Source organism: Lotus japonicus, chromosome 4 (assembly GCF_012489685.1).
Source record: "Lotus japonicus ecotype B-129 chromosome 4, LjGifu_v1.2".
Taxonomy (NCBI): domain Eukaryota; kingdom Viridiplantae; phylum Streptophyta; class Magnoliopsida; order Fabales; family Fabaceae; genus Lotus; species Lotus japonicus.
The window spans coordinates 73,766,213-73,784,839 of NC_080044.1; the positions used below are offsets into that span (position 1 = coordinate 73,766,213).

Genomic DNA, 18,627 nt, shown 5'->3' on the forward strand with positions numbered 1-18,627 from the left:
CGACCATCTAATAAGCTCAACAATGTCGTTCAATTAAAAGGAAAAAAAAATCGGCATCAGAGAGAAGACACTAAAACAGTGCAAAAGCTAGAGAAAAACTCTGCAGGGTGTCATCAAAATTCCTTACATTAAACTAAGTTTACTTCAAAATCCAGGTGTTGTTAACTCATTGGCATTTTTGCCAGCATGGTTGATGTAAAGGCATAAAGATAACTAAAATTTATGGCTCAACAGAAACAAGAACATCAAATAAATTATAGAAGGGTCAAACCAAAGTAAAGCCTCAAGGCATTGTCGACCTCAACTATTCTGTGCCATCCAAAGAGGATCTGAGCTAAGTGTACAACCTCCGCATTATGCACTTCCTAATGAAGCAATTTGATTGATGCAACCAAATTGCTGTTTGATGCAACCAAATGCCAGTAATGCGGAATAATCTCAGAGTACTCAGAACTGAGAGTTGAAAACTACAGAGAGCTTCTTGAAGTCCAAAGATTCCATGTTGGGGGACAAAAGAACAGCACCCACAGCCACAACAAGAACTGTAAAGGTCAAACATGTCCTGCACCCATGGCCTTGAGAAACTCTTCCTGAGAGTATCTTACAATATTTATCCGCATCCTTGAAGAGGGCTTGACGAGCTGGATCTGTTTCAGTAGCCAATGCTTTCTCATTCTATAGCCAACAATAGTTAAAGCATTAGATATGAAGTTTAACATTCTGCTACTTCATAGAATAAACAAAGTTCAGTGAGTCCATGTCTAGGTAATTTGTATGTGATCCCAGATGCAGAGTTAAAAGGGCAGCTGGGTTGTTTTTAACACAAGAGAATGTGACTTGAACCCGTGACCTCAAGATGGCAACAACTTTTTACTGTTGCGCCAAGGTTATACTGAAAATATATCATGTAAACAAATGAATGAAAAACTACCTTTGGCCTAAGATTCTTTAGGATTTCCCTCAGTGGCTCATGAGGAGACAATTTTGTTGATTGCTCCTTCCAATCATCAGTTAGCTTCTTTAGAACCGAAACGCTTGCTCCAATGTTGTCCTCATAAACTTTTTCCTGTCCATATCCAATAAAGAATAAGACCAAATAAGTAAATATAATTTCACGATATCAATGTGCAATTTTTAAATACACAAATTTCTTCTCTTATGATAATTTTGTTTTTGGTTCCATATAAACACACACATATAATAAGCAAAAAACTTGTATGGACTCAATATGGGTCTAGATGGAATAACTCACCCATTGCTTGTAGCATTCAGTGCTTTGGCGTAAACACCAAATAAAAATACCAGCTGCTTCTTTAGATAACTGAGGATTGTCTGAAAAATACAGATATATTTCAATTTACCCTCTAAAACACATATTTCATCTAATCAAGAAAAGAGAACACAAATGAACTATAAACATAAGGTCTACATACTGTCTCCTGCTGCTCTGATAGCAAAACTGAATATCTGCTGCGAAACTTGTTTCATTGCTTTACTTCCAGGAGAACCACCAAGAGCCACCTCTTTCAGTGTGGGATATATTGCCTCAAATCTTTCTGTAGCCTATATAAAAGCAGCAAGTTGTCAAAAAAATATGAAGATTTAGAGCTACAGTAAATTCAAATGTTCAAAAATAGAAGAGCCAGCTGGATATTTACCTTTACTCTAGCTGAAGATGAAGGGAAAGTAGCATGGACCAAAATTTCAAATGCAGAAGGAGGAATCAGCCGTTCCCCTTTTCTTACAGCACCATTTACTAAAACAGGCCGTGCTTTAGGGGTAGACAAGATTCTGCCAGTAAATCGCAAAAAATAATCAGGATGATGACAACAATAGCAATAGCAAGAAAGGGACATAAAAGAAAGCATATGTATTAACATACTTTTCCACTAGCTGCAAAACCAAATCCCTCGATAGGGGATTAACACTTTTTCCACTCACTATAGGCAGGAGATTCCGTGACCAAGCATACAAACCTACTGAGAGATCTCCCGCTGTAACCTGCACAGAAATGTGTGAATATTAATTAAATATTAAGAATTAGCAAAATGGGATCCTTTTGAAAAAGCCAAAAATAACTTTTCTTTTGGATGTCTAATAAGTTCTCTTAAGTTATTTTGGCATCTACACCTCACCTGAGCCACCATCCATGCAAACACGGGAAGCTTATCTTGTCCTTGATACTTTGCATTCTCCCTCAGTGTGGGCAATACAGTAATAAGGGCATCAGGTTTCCGACGCAATACCATTGCTAAAACAACAAATATTGCAACCTGCAGGTCATGTAAAATCAATTTCCATTTACAGTTGAAAAAACAGGGGAAAAATTAAAGTGTATTGTCACTATTGTGTTTGATTTGAATAGCTACACATAATCATATAAAAGTTGAATGTGATTGAGGGACCAAGAGTCACAAAAATATGTTAAGCTAAATTCAAATGAAAAAAAATATTCACAACCAAGATGATGAATCAGAAGATAAGCAAACTACTACATACGAAGCAACTGCAGATCAAACATAACCTACTGGAGATGGAAGCATTGCTTTTCATCTCTATTTCATTTAATTTCCAACTGCTTTCAATTTCAAGAGAAAAATGCCATATTGATTGAATATGAAAGCCAAGCCCTCATTTTGCCAACTCTGGGAACTACCAAACATAGCAATTACAATACTAAGAACATGGATATATGCCAGTGATGCACATTTTAATATATGTCAGGAAGGCACTCGTGAATTGACTGCTGCCTTTCTCAAGAAAACATATCAGTAGTTCATTTATCTCATTGGTTCATTTATCAGAAAATGGAAATATTAAAAAAGGACTACCTAAGACTAAAACTTTGCAATGCTATAGCCTCTTGAAATTTTACAATCCTGGCCACTAGAACACGTAAAACAAGAGGTTTATCATATGAAATCCAGTGGCATCCCAATAAATAAATAAAATTACCAATTGCATCGTTGCATATGTCAAAGAATCAGAGTCATGCACAAATCAAGCATCACTTAATGCATTTAGGAAGAAAGGAATATCTGGATTTATAAAGGAACATGTCAATATCTCATTCATTAGTGAATCACTCCTTGCAACAAGATTGTTTACTTGGCCTATCTTTGGTGTTCAGCTCATGGGTTCTTCTGGAGAGTTCTCCTGATAGATTTGCAGAGTGAAAGGAGAGCTTCTCTGTATTGACATTTCTGTTTCAGCTTAGTTCTGTTTCTGCTTGGTGGGTGGCCTTGTTTTAGATTAGATTTTAGAGGAGGATTCTCTGTCCATTCTTATCTCAATATCTCCTAATGTAAGTTACTATTTTATACAGAGAAACAAAAGAAGAAGAAAACAAAATATTCTATGGCAAAGAAGACTACTCAGTTTAAGCTACCTGAGATTTTGAAGTTGCTTGTTGCACAGCCTTTTTGGAACCCTTGGCCACAGTTTGATGGCTCCCCAGGTCAGCAAGAATGCTATCTAAGGACCAGAGCACAAAGGAACTAAGTGCCTCAGGAGAACGGTGGTTAATCCAGTCAGCTGCTGTCTTATATACAGCATCAGATATGTGAGAAAGAGGCACCTGGCAAAAATATATTCAGTTGTAAGCTTCACAGGAGAAAATCAGAAACTAGAACCAAGATTCTGATAAACAACATAAGATAGAATGTAGACCCTGAAATAATTATCAAATATTCTTCAAACATCAATTTACCACAACAACTAAAAAAACAGATTCAACATAATTAGCTAAACAGTAGAGGCAGAAACATGTAAAAAACATTTCAGCACTGCAGTATCAGCAAGTATTAAAACATTTTAAACCATGAGACATAAATATTTTTAACATGGAACGATTAGGGAAAAGGTGAAAGTATCTAGGAAAAGTCTTACTTAACTAACCATATTTACACTACCCAATTTCAGAAAAAACAAAACATGGGAAATGGTATCACATAAAACAACATCCCAATGGTTTTAACTAGCATCAACATGCATGCATGTCAATTGAACCTCACAACACTAAAGGTACTAACAAACATGTAAGATCTCTTCATTGCGTCAGTCCAAATCTTGTAGCAGGAATTGGGCAATTCACCCTTAAAACAATGAAATTGAATTACAACCTAGCGTATAATGGTCAGTGATTCATCCAAAAACCCAAGCACATAGCACAGTTAAACTTCAACAAACACATACATTTACCAGCACCATTCACATCATAATACAATAACATCAACAAAGAATTCAGAACTCACATCAGCAATCTTAGCCACAGGAGACTCCCTGAACAACTTCACCCATGGAAACTCAGAAGCTTTCACAGCAGAAAAAGCACGTCCAAAATAATCCGCAAACCGCATCATCTGAATATCCTGCTGATTCTCGAACGAAGCCTATCATAACACAAAACACATACACAAATACAATTCAAATTTCAAACCATTTCTTCATAGATCCAACAGATCAAACCTAAACATGCACGATTCAATTATCAAATTCCCCCTACCGATATATCAACGAGAAATGTCTCCAGATCAGAAGCATCAATCTTCGACGCCGCCTCCGCCACAGTCACCTTAGGCTTCTTCGGCTTCTTCACCTTCACCTTCTTCACCTCCTCCACCTTCCCGTTCTCAGCCACATCCTCATCGTCATCATAATCCCCATCATCATACTCATCTCGAGCCCGCAGCTTCGATCTGACAAAACCGTCATCAAATTCAGCAGCATCGGCCGCCCTCCGCGCCTCAACAATGCGCCGGCGCCGATCCTCCGACTCAAGCTCAAGCGAGCGGAAAATACTCTCTCCGCCGGCAACCGTTCCATTGGGAGCAACCTTGACGCGGGAATCAGAAACACCATTAGCAGCCTTCTTCTTGCTCTGGCGTTTCACGTAGGTCACCTTCTGCCAGCCATGGTCGTTGGATTCGAATGCTGCGGCGGCGTGGTTTTCCTCCATTGGAGAAGTGAGTGAATTTTCGAGAATTTTCTTTCTCTCGCTCTGGGGAAAATGGAAGAGAAAGTGATGGAAAATGGAAGGAAAATTGAGGGAGGAAGAAGAAGAAGAAGAAGAAGAAGAAGAAGAAGAAGGGGAAAATTTGATTGAGTTGACTTGATGGAATTGACCTCGATCTTTTAACGAAATTACCGTAATGCCAAGGGGTAGTTGTGTTGAAAGTAGCACGTGTTCTATCCAATGACTTGTCAACACGTATTGAGTTTCGCTTCTACATAACACGTGTTTCTTTGAATATTATTACGAGTGTCTGTTACCTTATCTACTAACAGATTTTTCTTTTTTCTTTTTTCGATGAATACAAATACTCATGGATTTTTCTTACAAGACCGTATAATTCATTCATGTATCTCATGAAAATGATATTTTTATGTGAAAAATGAAAATAAATTACGACGATTTAATCTAATCACGAATTGTTCATATAAAAGTATGAACTCATTTGATTTTTTTAAGTGATCACATTACTATTAATTTGTTTTAATATGAACCGATTATAGTTAGATTTAATTCTCGTGATTTATTCGTATGTTCTTACATAAAATCACACATCAACATTCACATAAAAGTTGGAAATATTTAAAAATAAATTGTATGTTTTTTTCTAGAGAAAATGATTGATTCATAGCAACTACTGTAAACTTTTTTTACGCATAAATGCAATTGATTTTCACAACATCAAAAAATTATTTATATTTTAGCTCAAATTAAAAAGAAATGTAATTTTTGGTCTTATGTGACACATTGTAATTAAATGTCAATATAAAACTTATATATTGTAGTCGTACACATTCTATACTTTGCTACCTTTAGAACTCCGGGTTGCGATCTCTAAGTCCTCGGTTTGGTTGAATGATAGAATTCCAGATTGCCTCACTTGGAAGGGTGACGCATCGGGTGAGTATTCTGCGAGGTCCAGTTTCCATTGGTTGTTGAACAAGGCTCCTTCTGAGGAAGCGACAGGCCAAGTTGTTGGAGGAGCTGCCACTACCTGAACCGGTTCATGGAACTGGATTTGGAAGCTTCCTACGTCTTTCAAAGTCTGTTTCTTGGTGTGGCTCATCGGGAGGAACGCTCTCCCCACCAACCAGATTTGCTTCCAGTGGAACATGGCGGCCTCTCCGCATTGCGCTCGGTGCCATCTCTACCCGAAGACAACAGTCCATTGCCTTCGGGACTGCTTTTATGCGGGGAAGGTTTGGTTGCAGCTTGAAAACCACTCTCCAACTACCACCGCGACGGTCGCTGACCCTTTAGAGTGGGTGGTTAGGAATGTTTGTGCTGCAGAAACCACCACGCTTGCTACCTTGTGGGCCATTTAGAGCGCGCGTAATAGAGCGGCTATGGAGCAGCATGAGATGGATGAAGAAGTTGTGGTGTCCTGGATTAGCCAGCTTAGGGGAGAGTTCCAGCAGGCTTGGCCGGTGTCCTTGTAGCACAAGCCTCTGCGTTGGGTGTCTTGGAGCCCGCTGGCGCCTCAAGAGGTAGCTCTAAGCTGTGATGGCCCTGCTACACCGAGCTAGATAGTAGCGGTTATGGTGGCTGCCTTCGTGATGCCAGAGATACGTTTATTTTTTGGTATATGGGCTTTGGTCGAAGTGCTTCGGTCTTGCATATGGAGCTGATGACGATTTATTGTGGCTTGTTGGAGACTTGGGAGAAGGGTTTCCGGAGGGTCGTGTGCTATTCATATTCTCAACTAGCTTTTTCCCTTGTTCACCATCCCCCCTTGGTGTTTCATGAATTTGTTGTTCTTGTTGGGCATATTAGGGACCTCATTCAGCGGGTTTGGAAGGTTTGTCTCCTTCATACACTTCGGGAATGAAATGCGTGTGCATAAATATGTTTTTGGAGCCCGTCAAGTATTGAACTTCTACAGATTGTTGTAACCCCCACCAGAGCTCGTTCCTCTGCTATTAGCAGATGCTGCTTGCACTAGCTTATTGAGGCCCTACTTCCCCTCCCCCTTCTTTTGTTTTGTTGTTGCTCTTAGTTGCTTGTATAAAAAAATCCATTTTATTGTAAGGCATAAATATGTTTTTGGTCCTTATCATATACCGTATTTCCATTTTTAGTCTTTTTTAAAAAATCCGTTTTTAATCCCTAACATATCAAACATTCTATTTTTAGCTTTTGACGTCAAGTTATTCATCCAATACTAACAGTATTTCCACCTATAGCTATTAGTATATGAGTTTGTTGGTCTATTTTAGTATGGGTTGGTTTAGTTCCTATTTGGAAGAGCTTATCTTAGGGTATGTTTGATTGCATTTTTTGAAAATTATATTTAAAACTATTTTTAAGAAAAGCTTTTCGAATTAGATGTTCTTCAACATTAAAAAATTGTAATATGAAAATTAAAAAATGAAATAGAAAACTTGTTTTAGGGTTGACGAAGGTGAACGTTGGGGATGCAGAATGAGATTTTTAAAGTTTAGGGACCTCGATGACATATATCGCTTTCGTGGGGGACCAAAAGTGCGATTAAGCCAACACAAACATAGTGTAGATGTTTCATTATGTCATATTCAGACGTGCCTACCAAACATTATACCTATGTCATTTAATAACATTAGCTAATTCAATTTTTAGTAGAAACCGATAACTACTATTTTTTTGGGTGATATTACAACAAAAATTCATTTGATTATCACTATTTTTTTCTATAAAGGAAAATAAACAAACCAAGAACATTAAACAACCAGATACAGTAAGGGAACAACAACGGTAGGAGGAGCTTATAGACTTTCCAATCGCAATCTTCACTAACAACAAGTTTTGCCAACGCATCCGCGACCATATTTCGCTCCTGGGTAACCTGAATAACATACACATTCCATCCTCTTCCCAGCAAAGCTCGATTACCACTAATTTTAATGATCAATGTGTTAATTTAGATGTTAATTTTAAGAACTATCTTACAAACTTAATGATCAATTAAAATAAATATGTAGGTGCAATTTATTATTTTAACAATATTTTCATAGTAATCAATGAATAAGTTATAATTTGATAATCTTTATATTGAATATTTTAATACATATAAGATATTTTATATCATTTAATTATAAATAATTTATATTTTAGCATACATTAATAATTATCATTCATTCTTATCATGTTATTTTGATAACTAATATTTTATTTTATATATAATATATTTTTATTTATAACTAATATTTAATCATTTTTACTTGTTATTTACTTATCATTTTTCAAATAACTCATTTGTTTTTCTAGAATTTAATAATATACTTTTTTTTGCTAAGGAAAGAAACTTAATAATATACTTTTTGTTCTACAAATTTGAAGTAATAATTTCAAATTAATTCTTGAACATAGATAGATCAGAGAGAGTAAGAGAGTATGTTTTTTTATTATTATAATATAATATATCACAAATGTACATCATTTTAATTTTAGGATTAAACTAATCTATTAACAAAAAGAATATATAGTGTAATTAAAAAATATAATTCAGTCAATTTTTAAAATAAAATTTTATATACAATTTCCTAAAATGATATCAACTAATTTACAAGAGAATGAAATATTTATTCATATTCCGAAAATTTAAAAATATTAAATATATATTCATTTATAGTTTTATTCATTTGAATATATGTTTAAAAATTTCCAATGAAAACAAACCAAAACAATATATCATATAAATGTTTTAGAGAAGAGTTTGGATAATATTGACCTTGACTGCCATAAAAAATATATTGGCTTTGACATTATTATGTATAAAAATAGTAGTAATATTGATTTCCTTTTCCTGTAAAAATAATTGTGTCCAATAGGTAATCTTCAAATTTAAGAATATCATTTCTTGTATTTATATTTATCTTATATTTATTTCCTTCTAGTTATAACAATTAATAATTTGCACACGAATAATTCATGTAATAATTAAAAAACATTAACTATGTTTCCTTGAGTGTTTGCTTGCCTTTGCAGTGGAAATAGTGCATACATATACATTAATTTTTTGGTTTTTATTTGGTGGAGTATATATTATTCTCTCACAAATTCTTGTCAAGGATTAGTCTTTCAAATCACAAAGTAAACATACTAAGAACATGTCGGAAGTTTGGCTTTATCTGAAGAAATCACTTCAGTGCAAACCTCATTCTTCAGAAGTTTATGATCCCAAGCCAAGATCCCAAGCAAGCAATGCCATGCTTATGATTAGCCCTATTAGTCATGAAATTGTTCTTGATAGGACAAGTGGAGAGATTAAGATTTGTCCATGTTTTCCTTATTCTCATGGAAATATAGATGGTTCTCTTAGATCTATGAAGCAAACTTTGTGTGTTGATTGTGATGAATGCCATATCTTCTCAAAGCCAAAGGTGCGGAAAGATTTTGCCAGCGATCTTCCAACATTAAATAGTCATCATGAATGTGCAAAGAAACATCAAAAATCTCTTGACACAATTGAGGAACACGATATCCCTGAGCATTCTGGTAAACATTTTTTTTATGTATGAGTCTAAGTTGCTTGTGATTATTGAGTCAATTGTTCTTGTGATTAATCTTATTTGAATCATATAATGCATGTGTAAATTTACTGTTGTTTTGTTCCTTGTTAAGACTAATTATATGAATATGGATTCTTCATTATACTCTAGTATAGTTAATGTGTGTTTGGCCAGTGTTATCGAAATTGATTGTGGAAGTAATTTTATTTTTTTATTGTAAAATAAAAATTGCATTAATAAGAAGAATCAGACAACAATATTGGAGTTAGTCCCTCTTGCACGTCTTCAACCCAAACACGGTCAGGATTATAATATGCCAAACTAGCCATGAAATTCGTAGCCATATTACTACTCATCCTAACAAACGACAAACAAAAAGAAGAAAATGGAAGTGCACTTAAGAAGTGAAATTTAGCTAACCTTCACCCACATCAATTCGTAGTTGGTCTCCAAAATTATAATCAGGTTAGACATCTAGTATAGAGAGAACATGTGATACCCTAGCTAGGGTAAAATAAGAGAACATATGCACGACATTGAACCTTAAAAAGTATGTTCTTAATATATTTATCTGAAGAACTAAAAGACTAGAATATTTTCTTTCAGGGTTGTCTGTTAAAGGGAAACCAACCCGACCACTTAACTTGTTTTGAAAAAATGAATAATTTCTTGACAATGGGACTCATTCTGTAATGTTAACAAACCAACTCAAAATCCTTCTAAATGCCCAAGAAATGTGATGATTTTGGGTAGGAGCAATGTTCATCACCCTAAGAAGCTCACACAATAAATCAGAAAATGGAAGATACAAACCCAGCCAGTTAAGTAATCTCTTATACTCAAAATGTAAATAAGGACTTTAAAATTTAAAACAATTAAATTCAAACACGCACTAAAATAATTGGGAATATTTTATTTAAAAAGTTGATTTTCAAATAAAATATCTTAAATTCCTTTTTTTTTGTTTAACTATCCTTCAAAACTTCTTCTCTGCATTAGTTGTACATGGAAATAATAGAAAAAAACTGAGTATTTTTGCATAAATATCTAGCCAAAATTAGCTGATGAGTCTTATTTTAATTTGCATTTTTTTTATATTGGGGGTCAAAGACTTTTGTTAAAAATGAAACATTGTCAAGAACTTGCGTTGACGTCAAACATCAACATGTACTTTTTTGCAGTCACCCCACTTCATAGAGATGACTCATCTTGGAAAATTATCGAAAAAATATGCAAAACAATCTATTTCAATTCTGAAAGAAAGGCAGCAGAGCTTGAATGTGTCTTGAAAGTCCATAGCACACAAAAGACATTTGCTTTGTTTGAGAAATGTAGAGAAATGGTGAAGATTAATGCTGAAGAGATGCAAAATGGGCACCCCAGATGCCTGGTTGATGGAAATGAGCTAATGAGGTTTCATGGCACAACTATTGCATGCTCTCTTGGAATAAATGACTCTTCCAGCCTGTGCACTTTAGACCAATGTGGTGTGTGTCAAATTATGAGGTATGGTTTCTCTGCCAAACAAGAATTCAATGGTTTTGTTGGGGTAATCACCAATTCTACATGTGAAAACGCCATTGATTCAATTGGCTCATCTAGTGTACCAATCAATAGAAAATGTGTTATAGTGTGTCGAGTAATAGCTGGGAGAATCAACAACCCCATGCAAGAGATCCAAGAAATTGATGATTCGGGGTATCATTCGTTGGTGAAAAAGATAAATGGCCAATCAGATATTGAAGAGCTCAGTGTTTTGAATCCCAAAGCTGTCCTCCCTTGCTTTGTGGTAATCTACAGATTTTGAAGGTTAAAAGGTGTGGTGGTGATGATATTTTAGTGCCTTTTATTTTATTAACATCTTGTATCATTTTATTTAAAGTAAATTATGTGAGGATAGAGACATAATTTTATTTTTCTGTATGGCATTGTATTAGTATTTTTAAACTAGTTATTGATTTGTTTTTGTACTTTAGCTATTGTTGAGAGAAAGGTTTTTGATTTTATGAGACATCATTTACATTGATTATTTATTTTAAAGATGATTAGGGCTATTTATGTAAATAAGTAGAGATTAAATCGTTGTCAACATATAATTTCTTAATATTTGATGTTGAGAAGGCAAAAAATGAAAAAATCATTAGTGTTTTTTATTATAAATTGTTCAATTTTTTCCTCTACGCACGAGGCCAAGTGTTATTTCATGTCTTTCATGGTGGGGTTTGGATGATCCAGATTGAGTTAAGCTAACTAAATGTTTTTTACTTTTCATTATTCTAGGTTCCTTTTTTATTCTTTCGTCTTTTTGTGTGGTATGTCAATTATATATGAAGCTCCAATGTGTTATTGTTTTGAGTGCACGAGTTTGAACACATTATTGTGTAAACCTTGAGAGCAAAATCAAATGTCATGTTTGACCAAAGGTCCTCCACGAAATTTGGCTTTTAGAGTTATGAATATTCCACTACATAAAACTCTTTTTTACCCAATGCAAAAGCAATATTTTTGTTTGCGTTGTTTCATCTATCCGTGGTTCTACTAAACAAAAATTCAGTATCTGGAATTTCAAGGACTGAATACCTTGATGGAACCAAGTACAAGCAACGATTGCAAATGCTATTGATTTTCTTCGAGAAAATTGAGGTCAACGTTATGTTCGTTCCTTCATATGAAGACAATGAGATTGTAGAGAAAGAAATCTAAATTAAACAACCTACAGTTATGAAAAATCCTACTAATTTGATGGTCAGTTGACAAGCCTTCGATGAGTGAGGGGATGAAAATGTTAGAGATCATTCTGCTAGTGTATTGCTTAAGGAACTCCCCCTTCCCTAGAGAAAATTTAGAAATAATATAAAGGGCAAGAAGAATTGCTTCACCTATAAGAACTAGTGGTCTACGAAGTTTAGGGTTGATGAAGTAAGTTTCCAAAAAATAAGTATCACTCAATCTCTTATAATTTATCTAATGCCTAATTGTAGAGCCTTGTAATATATAGATGAAACAATTACACTTCATTACTAAATTACTTTACCAAAGCCCTCCCAAGAAATTAGATAAGATACTCAATGAGATGCGACAAAATAACCTAAAATTAGATTACCAAATTTAAAAACAAATGTAGGTCTCAAACTTATTGATGTTGATGCCCAAGATAGTGCACATAAAGATCTACAACCTTAACATTAGAGTTTAACATGTTCAAGGTTCATCAAACAAGCAAATGTGTGAAAATTGCACACTTAACGTGGACGTGGCCTAATAAAACAACTAATGGTGTGAGTTGATTTTTTCAAGATTCAACCTAATTAGCAAATAAGCTAGAATTTACCCGTACTAATCATGTCGGGTCGGGTGGAGTCGAGTCAATCTAATTAGACATATGATTAGACTAGAGATGCCAATATGAGTTGAAACCCATGAGCCAACCCGACTCACTAATGGAATAAGTTGGCAAAAACATCTTTTTTTTGTCAACGCAAAAATATGGCTTACAAGTATCTCGAGTCATTTTAATCCGACTCATTTAACCCGCAAGCCCAACCTGGTTCGGGCGGGTCGACCGAAGTGACATTTTTTCTTTGTAAATCTAACCTGAATTTGGCCCATTACACAAAAACGAGGACAAAGGAAAGGAAGGAGGTGTAATAAACCTATTGTAGCCGCAGCTGTTCCCAGTGCCGCCGTCGCCTCCTGCGCACCACCGCGTCTTGGTCAAAATCTTCGCCGCAAAACACCGCCTCGGCCACACCTACAGCTCGCACAGTCCCCTCTATTCGCAGCTTCGCACCGCACTGACCGCCTCTTGCAGTTTCCTCCCTCCATCGCACTCAGCTTCTTCTCTTCAGGTTCCCTATCCATCTCACACACATATATTACTTGCTTATGTAATCGTGTAGTTGTAGTTTTCATGTTTCTTCACTGTTCAACCATTCCATTAGATTACAGCTTACATTTGAATGCTTGCTTGAACCATAGCATGCTAGTTTTGCTCTTACTTGTTGTTTTGTTAGTTCAGAAGAGTATAATGAATGCTACTATACTGAACTTGATGTGATTGAATATTCATGGTTGCAGTGGCAGTGGTGTGAAGCTAATCAATATGCCTCGAAAGCCAAGAAGGCATAACCAACGACCCAAAACATGGCCTATTACATTCTCTCCTTTTGCTCGTGCTCTTGCTCATATGCACTCTTTTTCGACGCCTAAGCGTCACTCTCAAACTATTGAAAACCCTGCCCCCACCTTGCATAGTAAGGGGAATGGATTTATCAAGGGCAATTTGGAAGAGATACCGGAACAACAGTCCGAGTCATCTGATGAGGAGGAAGGGTTCGATGTAAGATCCTCATCTCGTACTATGGTTTTCGTGATACCGCTCGTGTTACTATGTTTTGATTTCGATACTTGTATGTATCGTTGAGCAAGTAAAATTTGTTGAAATGAAATGAGGTATCTGTTGTTGTAGGGAGTTGTCCAGGCAGATTTTTCATTTTTTGATCCTAAACCTGATGACTTCCATGGAGTTAAGACCTTGCTGCAAACATACCTGGATGATCAAGAATGGGACTTGAGTGGCTTTACGGACTTGATTTTGGGACAGACCACCGTAGGGACTGTTGTGAAGATAGAGGATGATGAGGACGAAGGGCTTTTTGCCGTTGTCACTGCGCTTAATTTATGGAGGTATAGGGTGAGTTGCATTGTCATACATATGATGTTTTGCCTGATATGTTTGCCTCATTGTGATGGCCTTCTAAGTTATATATATACCATTGGATGCACTGTTTGGTCGCATGACTGTCATACCTGCGTATTTTTGTTAGGTTGAAATATCATTTTTCATATGAAGAAACCTGATCACGGTTTAAATATTTTCATTTAGGAAAAATTTGTTTAGTTCTTTGCCTGCCCCTCATCCAATTTTACTAGTCTGCAATTTGTTATGGACTAATGGGCAAGTCTTTTGATAATCAAGAAAGGAATTACATTTGTATAATGTATATTAAAGTTTTGTATGGAAACTGAACCTTAACCAACTCATTTTTTGTTCAATCTCCAAAATTTCAGTTTAATTGATGTCTTAAAATCATTCTTTGTTGGCAATGCGCAAAATTGGTTTGTGATTGGTTTAGCATCTCAACAGTTGTAAGAACTTGACTAATACTTTTCTAGGAACAAAGATGCATTACAACACTCAAGGACTTTCTCCTCAGTAAAGCATGCCAAGAGAAGGGGGTTTCTGACAAATTAAGATTACTTTTGGGGGAACAAGCACGTAACGTAGGTCTCCTGGTATCGCAGCGTGTTGTTAACCTTCCTCCCCAGCTTTTACCACATCTTTATAATGCCCTTTTTGATGAAGTTTCATGGGCCACAGAAGATGAGGTTAGATGTTGGTAGTGTAATATGTGTTCCTATTTCACTGCTGGAGACTAATTTTATTTTTAGAACTTATATTTTCATTTTTCCCATTTACCAGCCAACAGAGGACCTTCGGAATTCCTTCAAGTTTAATCATTATCTAATTCTTAGCAAAATTTATAAGGTAATATGCTGCTGCAGTGTCTTCTTTTTACCTGTTCTCCTCTGATTAATATCTCCAGCTTTTATGGTTAATATCATTTTTTTCTGCTCCACTTTCATCGTTTTGTGATCTTTTTACTTCTTTTTTGCGTGTAAACATACAGAACAAGAATATAGAAAAGAAAAGAAAACTGAGCAATGATAGTGATGAGCCAATAATTTATGTAAAGCCCGAGGATGAAATTTTTCATAAGGTATTTATATTTTGCTAGCATCAGTTAGAATTATTTTATCCCTGATTACTTATTAGTTTCCAAAATTATTTACAGTTAAGCTCATGGTCCTTCTGTTTTCCATTGCAAAATCAGCAGGTTGATTCTCATGAGGCAAGTTTTACGACTCTGAAATCTTGATAAACCTGTATTGTGATGTATTTACTAACTTGCTGAAAGTTGCTCCTTTTTGTCAATTTCTGATAGTGAGTTAAAATACATAGTGCTACCTTTGTGGGAGAAATATTTAATCTATTTGTTTACTTCTTTGGATATTGGCCATTGGTCTTTTTGTGGCGATGTCGTGTTCTATAAAAGAATGCAATGCCCAAATTTTTTAGTTTGAAACTTTCTCCCCATACCCCATCCATCTTAGAGGAGACAAAACTGATCTCTTTGATTTCTTGAGGGTATCAGCTAATGGGTTTCATTTATCTCTTTGTCTATTATGGTTTGACATTGTTTTTCCTCGTCTCTGTTTTTCTTTGGCTATTATGGAGATATTAGAAAGGTTGCTTGTTAAGGGAAAGACTATAGGATTGTTGGACATCATCTTAAATGTTATTGCCTCGATCTAACAGCCAAAGAAATAAGAAATATCATATCAAAATCGAATTTTATTTTCAGTACTGGAGGATATGTTTGATAACTCATTTCTCTTCACTGCCACAGAATAAAATCAGACTTGGCTACAAGCTTTAATTTGCTTAATTTTTGGTTGGATGAATAAGAAAAGGTCTATGTTACATTTTAGGATTAGATAGGACTTGAGAATTTAAAATGATTAATATGGAAATCAAACAAAAATATTTTACTACATTTGAGATGTAATAGATCTGAAATTTCTTGCTTAAATTTGATTTTGTAAAAGTGGATAGCAATATCTTTCATCAATACTTATAAACTATTTGTTCATGTTTCTGCCTGTTACAGCTGAGGAATTACAGGTCTATGGGATTAGTCATGGCTGTTGAGGCTGACAAAATTCCAACATTTCGACAAGAATTGTCTTCTTTAATAATTGACCCATAAAGGCAGCCAGAAGGTCAGGTTCCTAAACAATTTACCATGTCATAGAGTCTTTATACTTTGAAGCTTCCCATGTATTTTAACTTTGACAATTTCTTTGCAGGTGTTTGAGCTGCCAAATTTTGGGAACTTCTTTATACAAATTTTATTATGGTCCTCTTTATACTGCAATGACTATTGACAAGATATTGAAGACTTTCCCCCTGTTGTTTTAGTATGTACACTTTTCTAGGTTTCTCACTTTTTGTTTGCTTAATTAGTGAACCTGCAAAATTGTTTATGCTTTGGGGAACTCATTGCAATGAGGGTGAATACCACCCTTTTCAGTCAAAACTGGCAAACTTAATGTGATCAACTCATCTTTGGAGCTGTAAATTCAGCAGTTTATATAAACATTTGTAGAGCGGTCAAGCATATGCTTGTTAATATGAGTGATATGTGGAGTTTTGGAAGCCCTCCTAGACCTCCCCATGAATCTCCTTTAGTTGTTTTGTGGAGTTCCCCCAAATTGGGGGGTTTAGAGGAATTTAGAACTTGCAAACCAGGAAAAGACTTGCCCTCTTCCCCTCACTTGCTTCCCACTCCCCTTCCCTGTAGTTTTTCCCTTCCCTCCCTAAAAAACTCACAAATCTAAAAAACTCTTCTACATATTGTTCTCAATCTTCTTAAATCCTTAAACTTGAAGGGCTTAGTGAAAATATTAGCAACTTGATCTTGAGTCTTCACATAAACATGAACATTGTATCTATATGCTTGCAAAGTTACTCCTTACTCCTTAAGGGTATTTCTACTAACTTCATAAAGTTACAAGTATGTGACACTGCCTCTTCAGGCTATAAGAACTCGGGAAAACTTTGCAACAAATGTAGGAATTGAGAGCTTGAGTGCTGAAAGAATATTCAATATGTAGAGTTTTTTTTTTTTTTTTTTTTTTTTTTTTTTTTTTTTTTTTTAACTTAGCAACTCAGTAACTTAGCAACTCAGTAACTTCTTAGCTCCTCAATCTTCATTCTTCGATTTTTAGTCACATGATTCGTCTAGCCGTTTGAATCTTGTTCTTCTCCTCAATGTCTGACCGTTGGAGGGGAAATGTCATTGGAATCCAATGCAAGCGTCTTGTGCTCTAGCTGGTCGTAAGTTGAGGCAATTGAGCTTTGCATGTACGATATGATAGGTGGTGCATGAAAGAACTTATCTTTTCCTTACAAATGTCCAACATATTCAATATTGTCAATAATTTATCATCTAGCTTAATGTAAACCTTTTCGCTAGAATGATTGAATTAAACGATGACCTAGTCAGGCCTAGTTAAACTACTACTAAAATTTGCAAGCCAGTCAGCAACTCTATTGCAATCTCTAGGAATCCATCTAATAAAATTTGCCATCCTGCCGGAGGAAGCTTTTAATTTCAGTTATTGTGGCAACAAATCTGTCTGATACTACCTCCTCCAAAGCGGCAACGAGTTTTGCACAGTTAGTCTCACACACTACCTGCCAAATGCCATGATCCCAAGCCTCGGAGAGGTCATGGAAGACCGCCAGAGCCTCCTGCCCTCCTCCAAAACGCCTAAAATCATAATCAATATTTCATTAATACTTTTTTAACTTAACTTTACTACTATATATGGATATGGATGCGGATATGGATTCCCATTCCTATTCACATTTCCTAATGTTTCCTTCGACACACACATGTACAAGCGTATATAATATTGTATCTATAAATAAAATCAAATCCTATTATAGTATTATATCGGATTAAAAATAGTGTTTTGGGAGTGATGGAGTGCGTCTCTTTATTTTCACAATGGGTGATCTCTCTCTAAAGTAGGATGTATGAATAATATTGAATAACAACATTCTGTTATTAGTTTCATGACTATGAATCATGTCACTCTAATTTGCAATATAGAAAACGACCGAACATAACCAATTTTTAGGTGACCTTTCATGGCAAATAACGGTGTCGGTCTCCAACAAGATATTTGTTCATGGTGCGTCACCTTCATGTTCTTTCCTTAGGATAATAGATATCTTATGTAATCTCCTCGTAATGGTTTACAAACTCAAATTGCTTTTGAAGCATCTCTGAGTTGACAATATCCATTGTACAAAAACCTTTGTGTTTTGTGCAATGTCCATTTATATAAAAATGTATTTCATTGTCAGAATTTAGTAATAATTTAGAGTGCATTTAGTTTTTTTTCAAGTAGCTTTTTCATTTATTACTAATTAATAATTTTATCTGAAATAATGGTTAACTCACTTCCTACCTTAAATACGATGCCACAAATTCTATT

At 35.3% G+C, this 18,627-nt stretch overlaps 3 protein-coding genes across 3 annotated transcripts; 2 read left to right on the forward strand and 1 right to left on the reverse strand.

Moving 5' to 3' along the window:
- Nucleotides 1–108: 108 nt before the first annotated feature.
- On the reverse strand, nt 109–5,066 carry LOC130710767 (uncharacterized). Its single transcript, XM_057560121.1, has 10 exons — nt 4,505–5,066; nt 4,254–4,391; nt 3,389–3,577; nt 2,136–2,273; nt 1,883–2,001; nt 1,659–1,791; nt 1,434–1,563; nt 1,253–1,332; nt 932–1,066; nt 109–675 (listed from the first exon to the last, which is right to left on the reverse strand). The coding sequence occupies exons 1-10, from the start codon at nt 4,955–4,957 to the stop codon at nt 448–450; spliced, it is 1,743 nt and encodes a 580-aa protein (XP_057416104.1). The 5' UTR covers nt 4,958–5,066; the 3' UTR covers nt 109–447.
- Nucleotides 5,067–9,096: 4,030 nt separating this feature from the next.
- LOC130713343 (uncharacterized) lies at nt 9,097–11,305 on the forward strand. The gene is made up of 2 exons (XM_057563115.1): nt 9,097–9,484; nt 10,680–11,305. Exons 1-2 carry the CDS (start codon nt 9,097–9,099, stop codon nt 11,303–11,305), a joined length of 1,014 nt encoding a protein of 337 aa, XP_057419098.1.
- Nucleotides 11,306–13,099: 1,794 nt separating this feature from the next.
- LOC130715245 (protein BCCIP homolog) lies at nt 13,100–16,736 on the forward strand. Its single transcript, XM_057565323.1, has 9 exons — nt 13,100–13,346; nt 13,576–13,837; nt 13,967–14,191; nt 14,674–14,886; nt 14,981–15,046; nt 15,189–15,278; nt 15,354–15,410; nt 16,230–16,341; nt 16,429–16,736. Exons 2-8 carry the CDS (start codon nt 13,601–13,603, stop codon nt 16,326–16,328), a joined length of 987 nt encoding a protein of 328 aa, XP_057421306.1. The 5' UTR covers nt 13,100–13,346; nt 13,576–13,600; the 3' UTR covers nt 16,329–16,341; nt 16,429–16,736.
- The last annotated feature ends 1,891 nt before the right edge of the window (nt 16,737–18,627 follow it).

Coding starts and splice junctions, on each gene's coding strand:
- LOC130713343 (XM_057563115.1), top strand. CDS start 9,097: ATGTCGGAAGTTTGGCTTTATCTGAAGAAATCACTTCAGTGCAAACCT. Junction 9,485..10,679: donor CGATATCCCTGAGCATTCTG/GTAAACATTTTT, acceptor ACTTTTTTGCAG/TCACCCCACTTCATAGAGAT.
- LOC130710767 (XM_057560121.1), bottom strand. CDS start 4,957: ATGGAGGAAAACCACGCCGCCGCAGCATTCGAATCCAACGACCATGGC. Junction 1,792..1,882: donor GTTTTGCAGCTAGTGGAAAA/GTATGTTAATAC, acceptor ATTTACTGGCAG/AATCTTGTCTACCCCTAAAG. Junction 676..931: donor TAAAGAATCTTAGGCCAAAG/GTAGTTTTTCAT, acceptor TGTTGGCTATAG/AATGAGAAAGCATTGGCTAC.
- LOC130715245 (XM_057565323.1), top strand. CDS start 13,601: ATGCCTCGAAAGCCAAGAAGGCATAACCAACGACCCAAAACATGGCCT. Junction 14,887..14,980: donor CATGGGCCACAGAAGATGAG/GTTAGATGTTGG, acceptor CCCATTTACCAG/CCAACAGAGGACCTTCGGAA. Junction 15,047..15,188: donor TTCTTAGCAAAATTTATAAG/GTAATATGCTGC, acceptor GTAAACATACAG/AACAAGAATATAGAAAAGAA.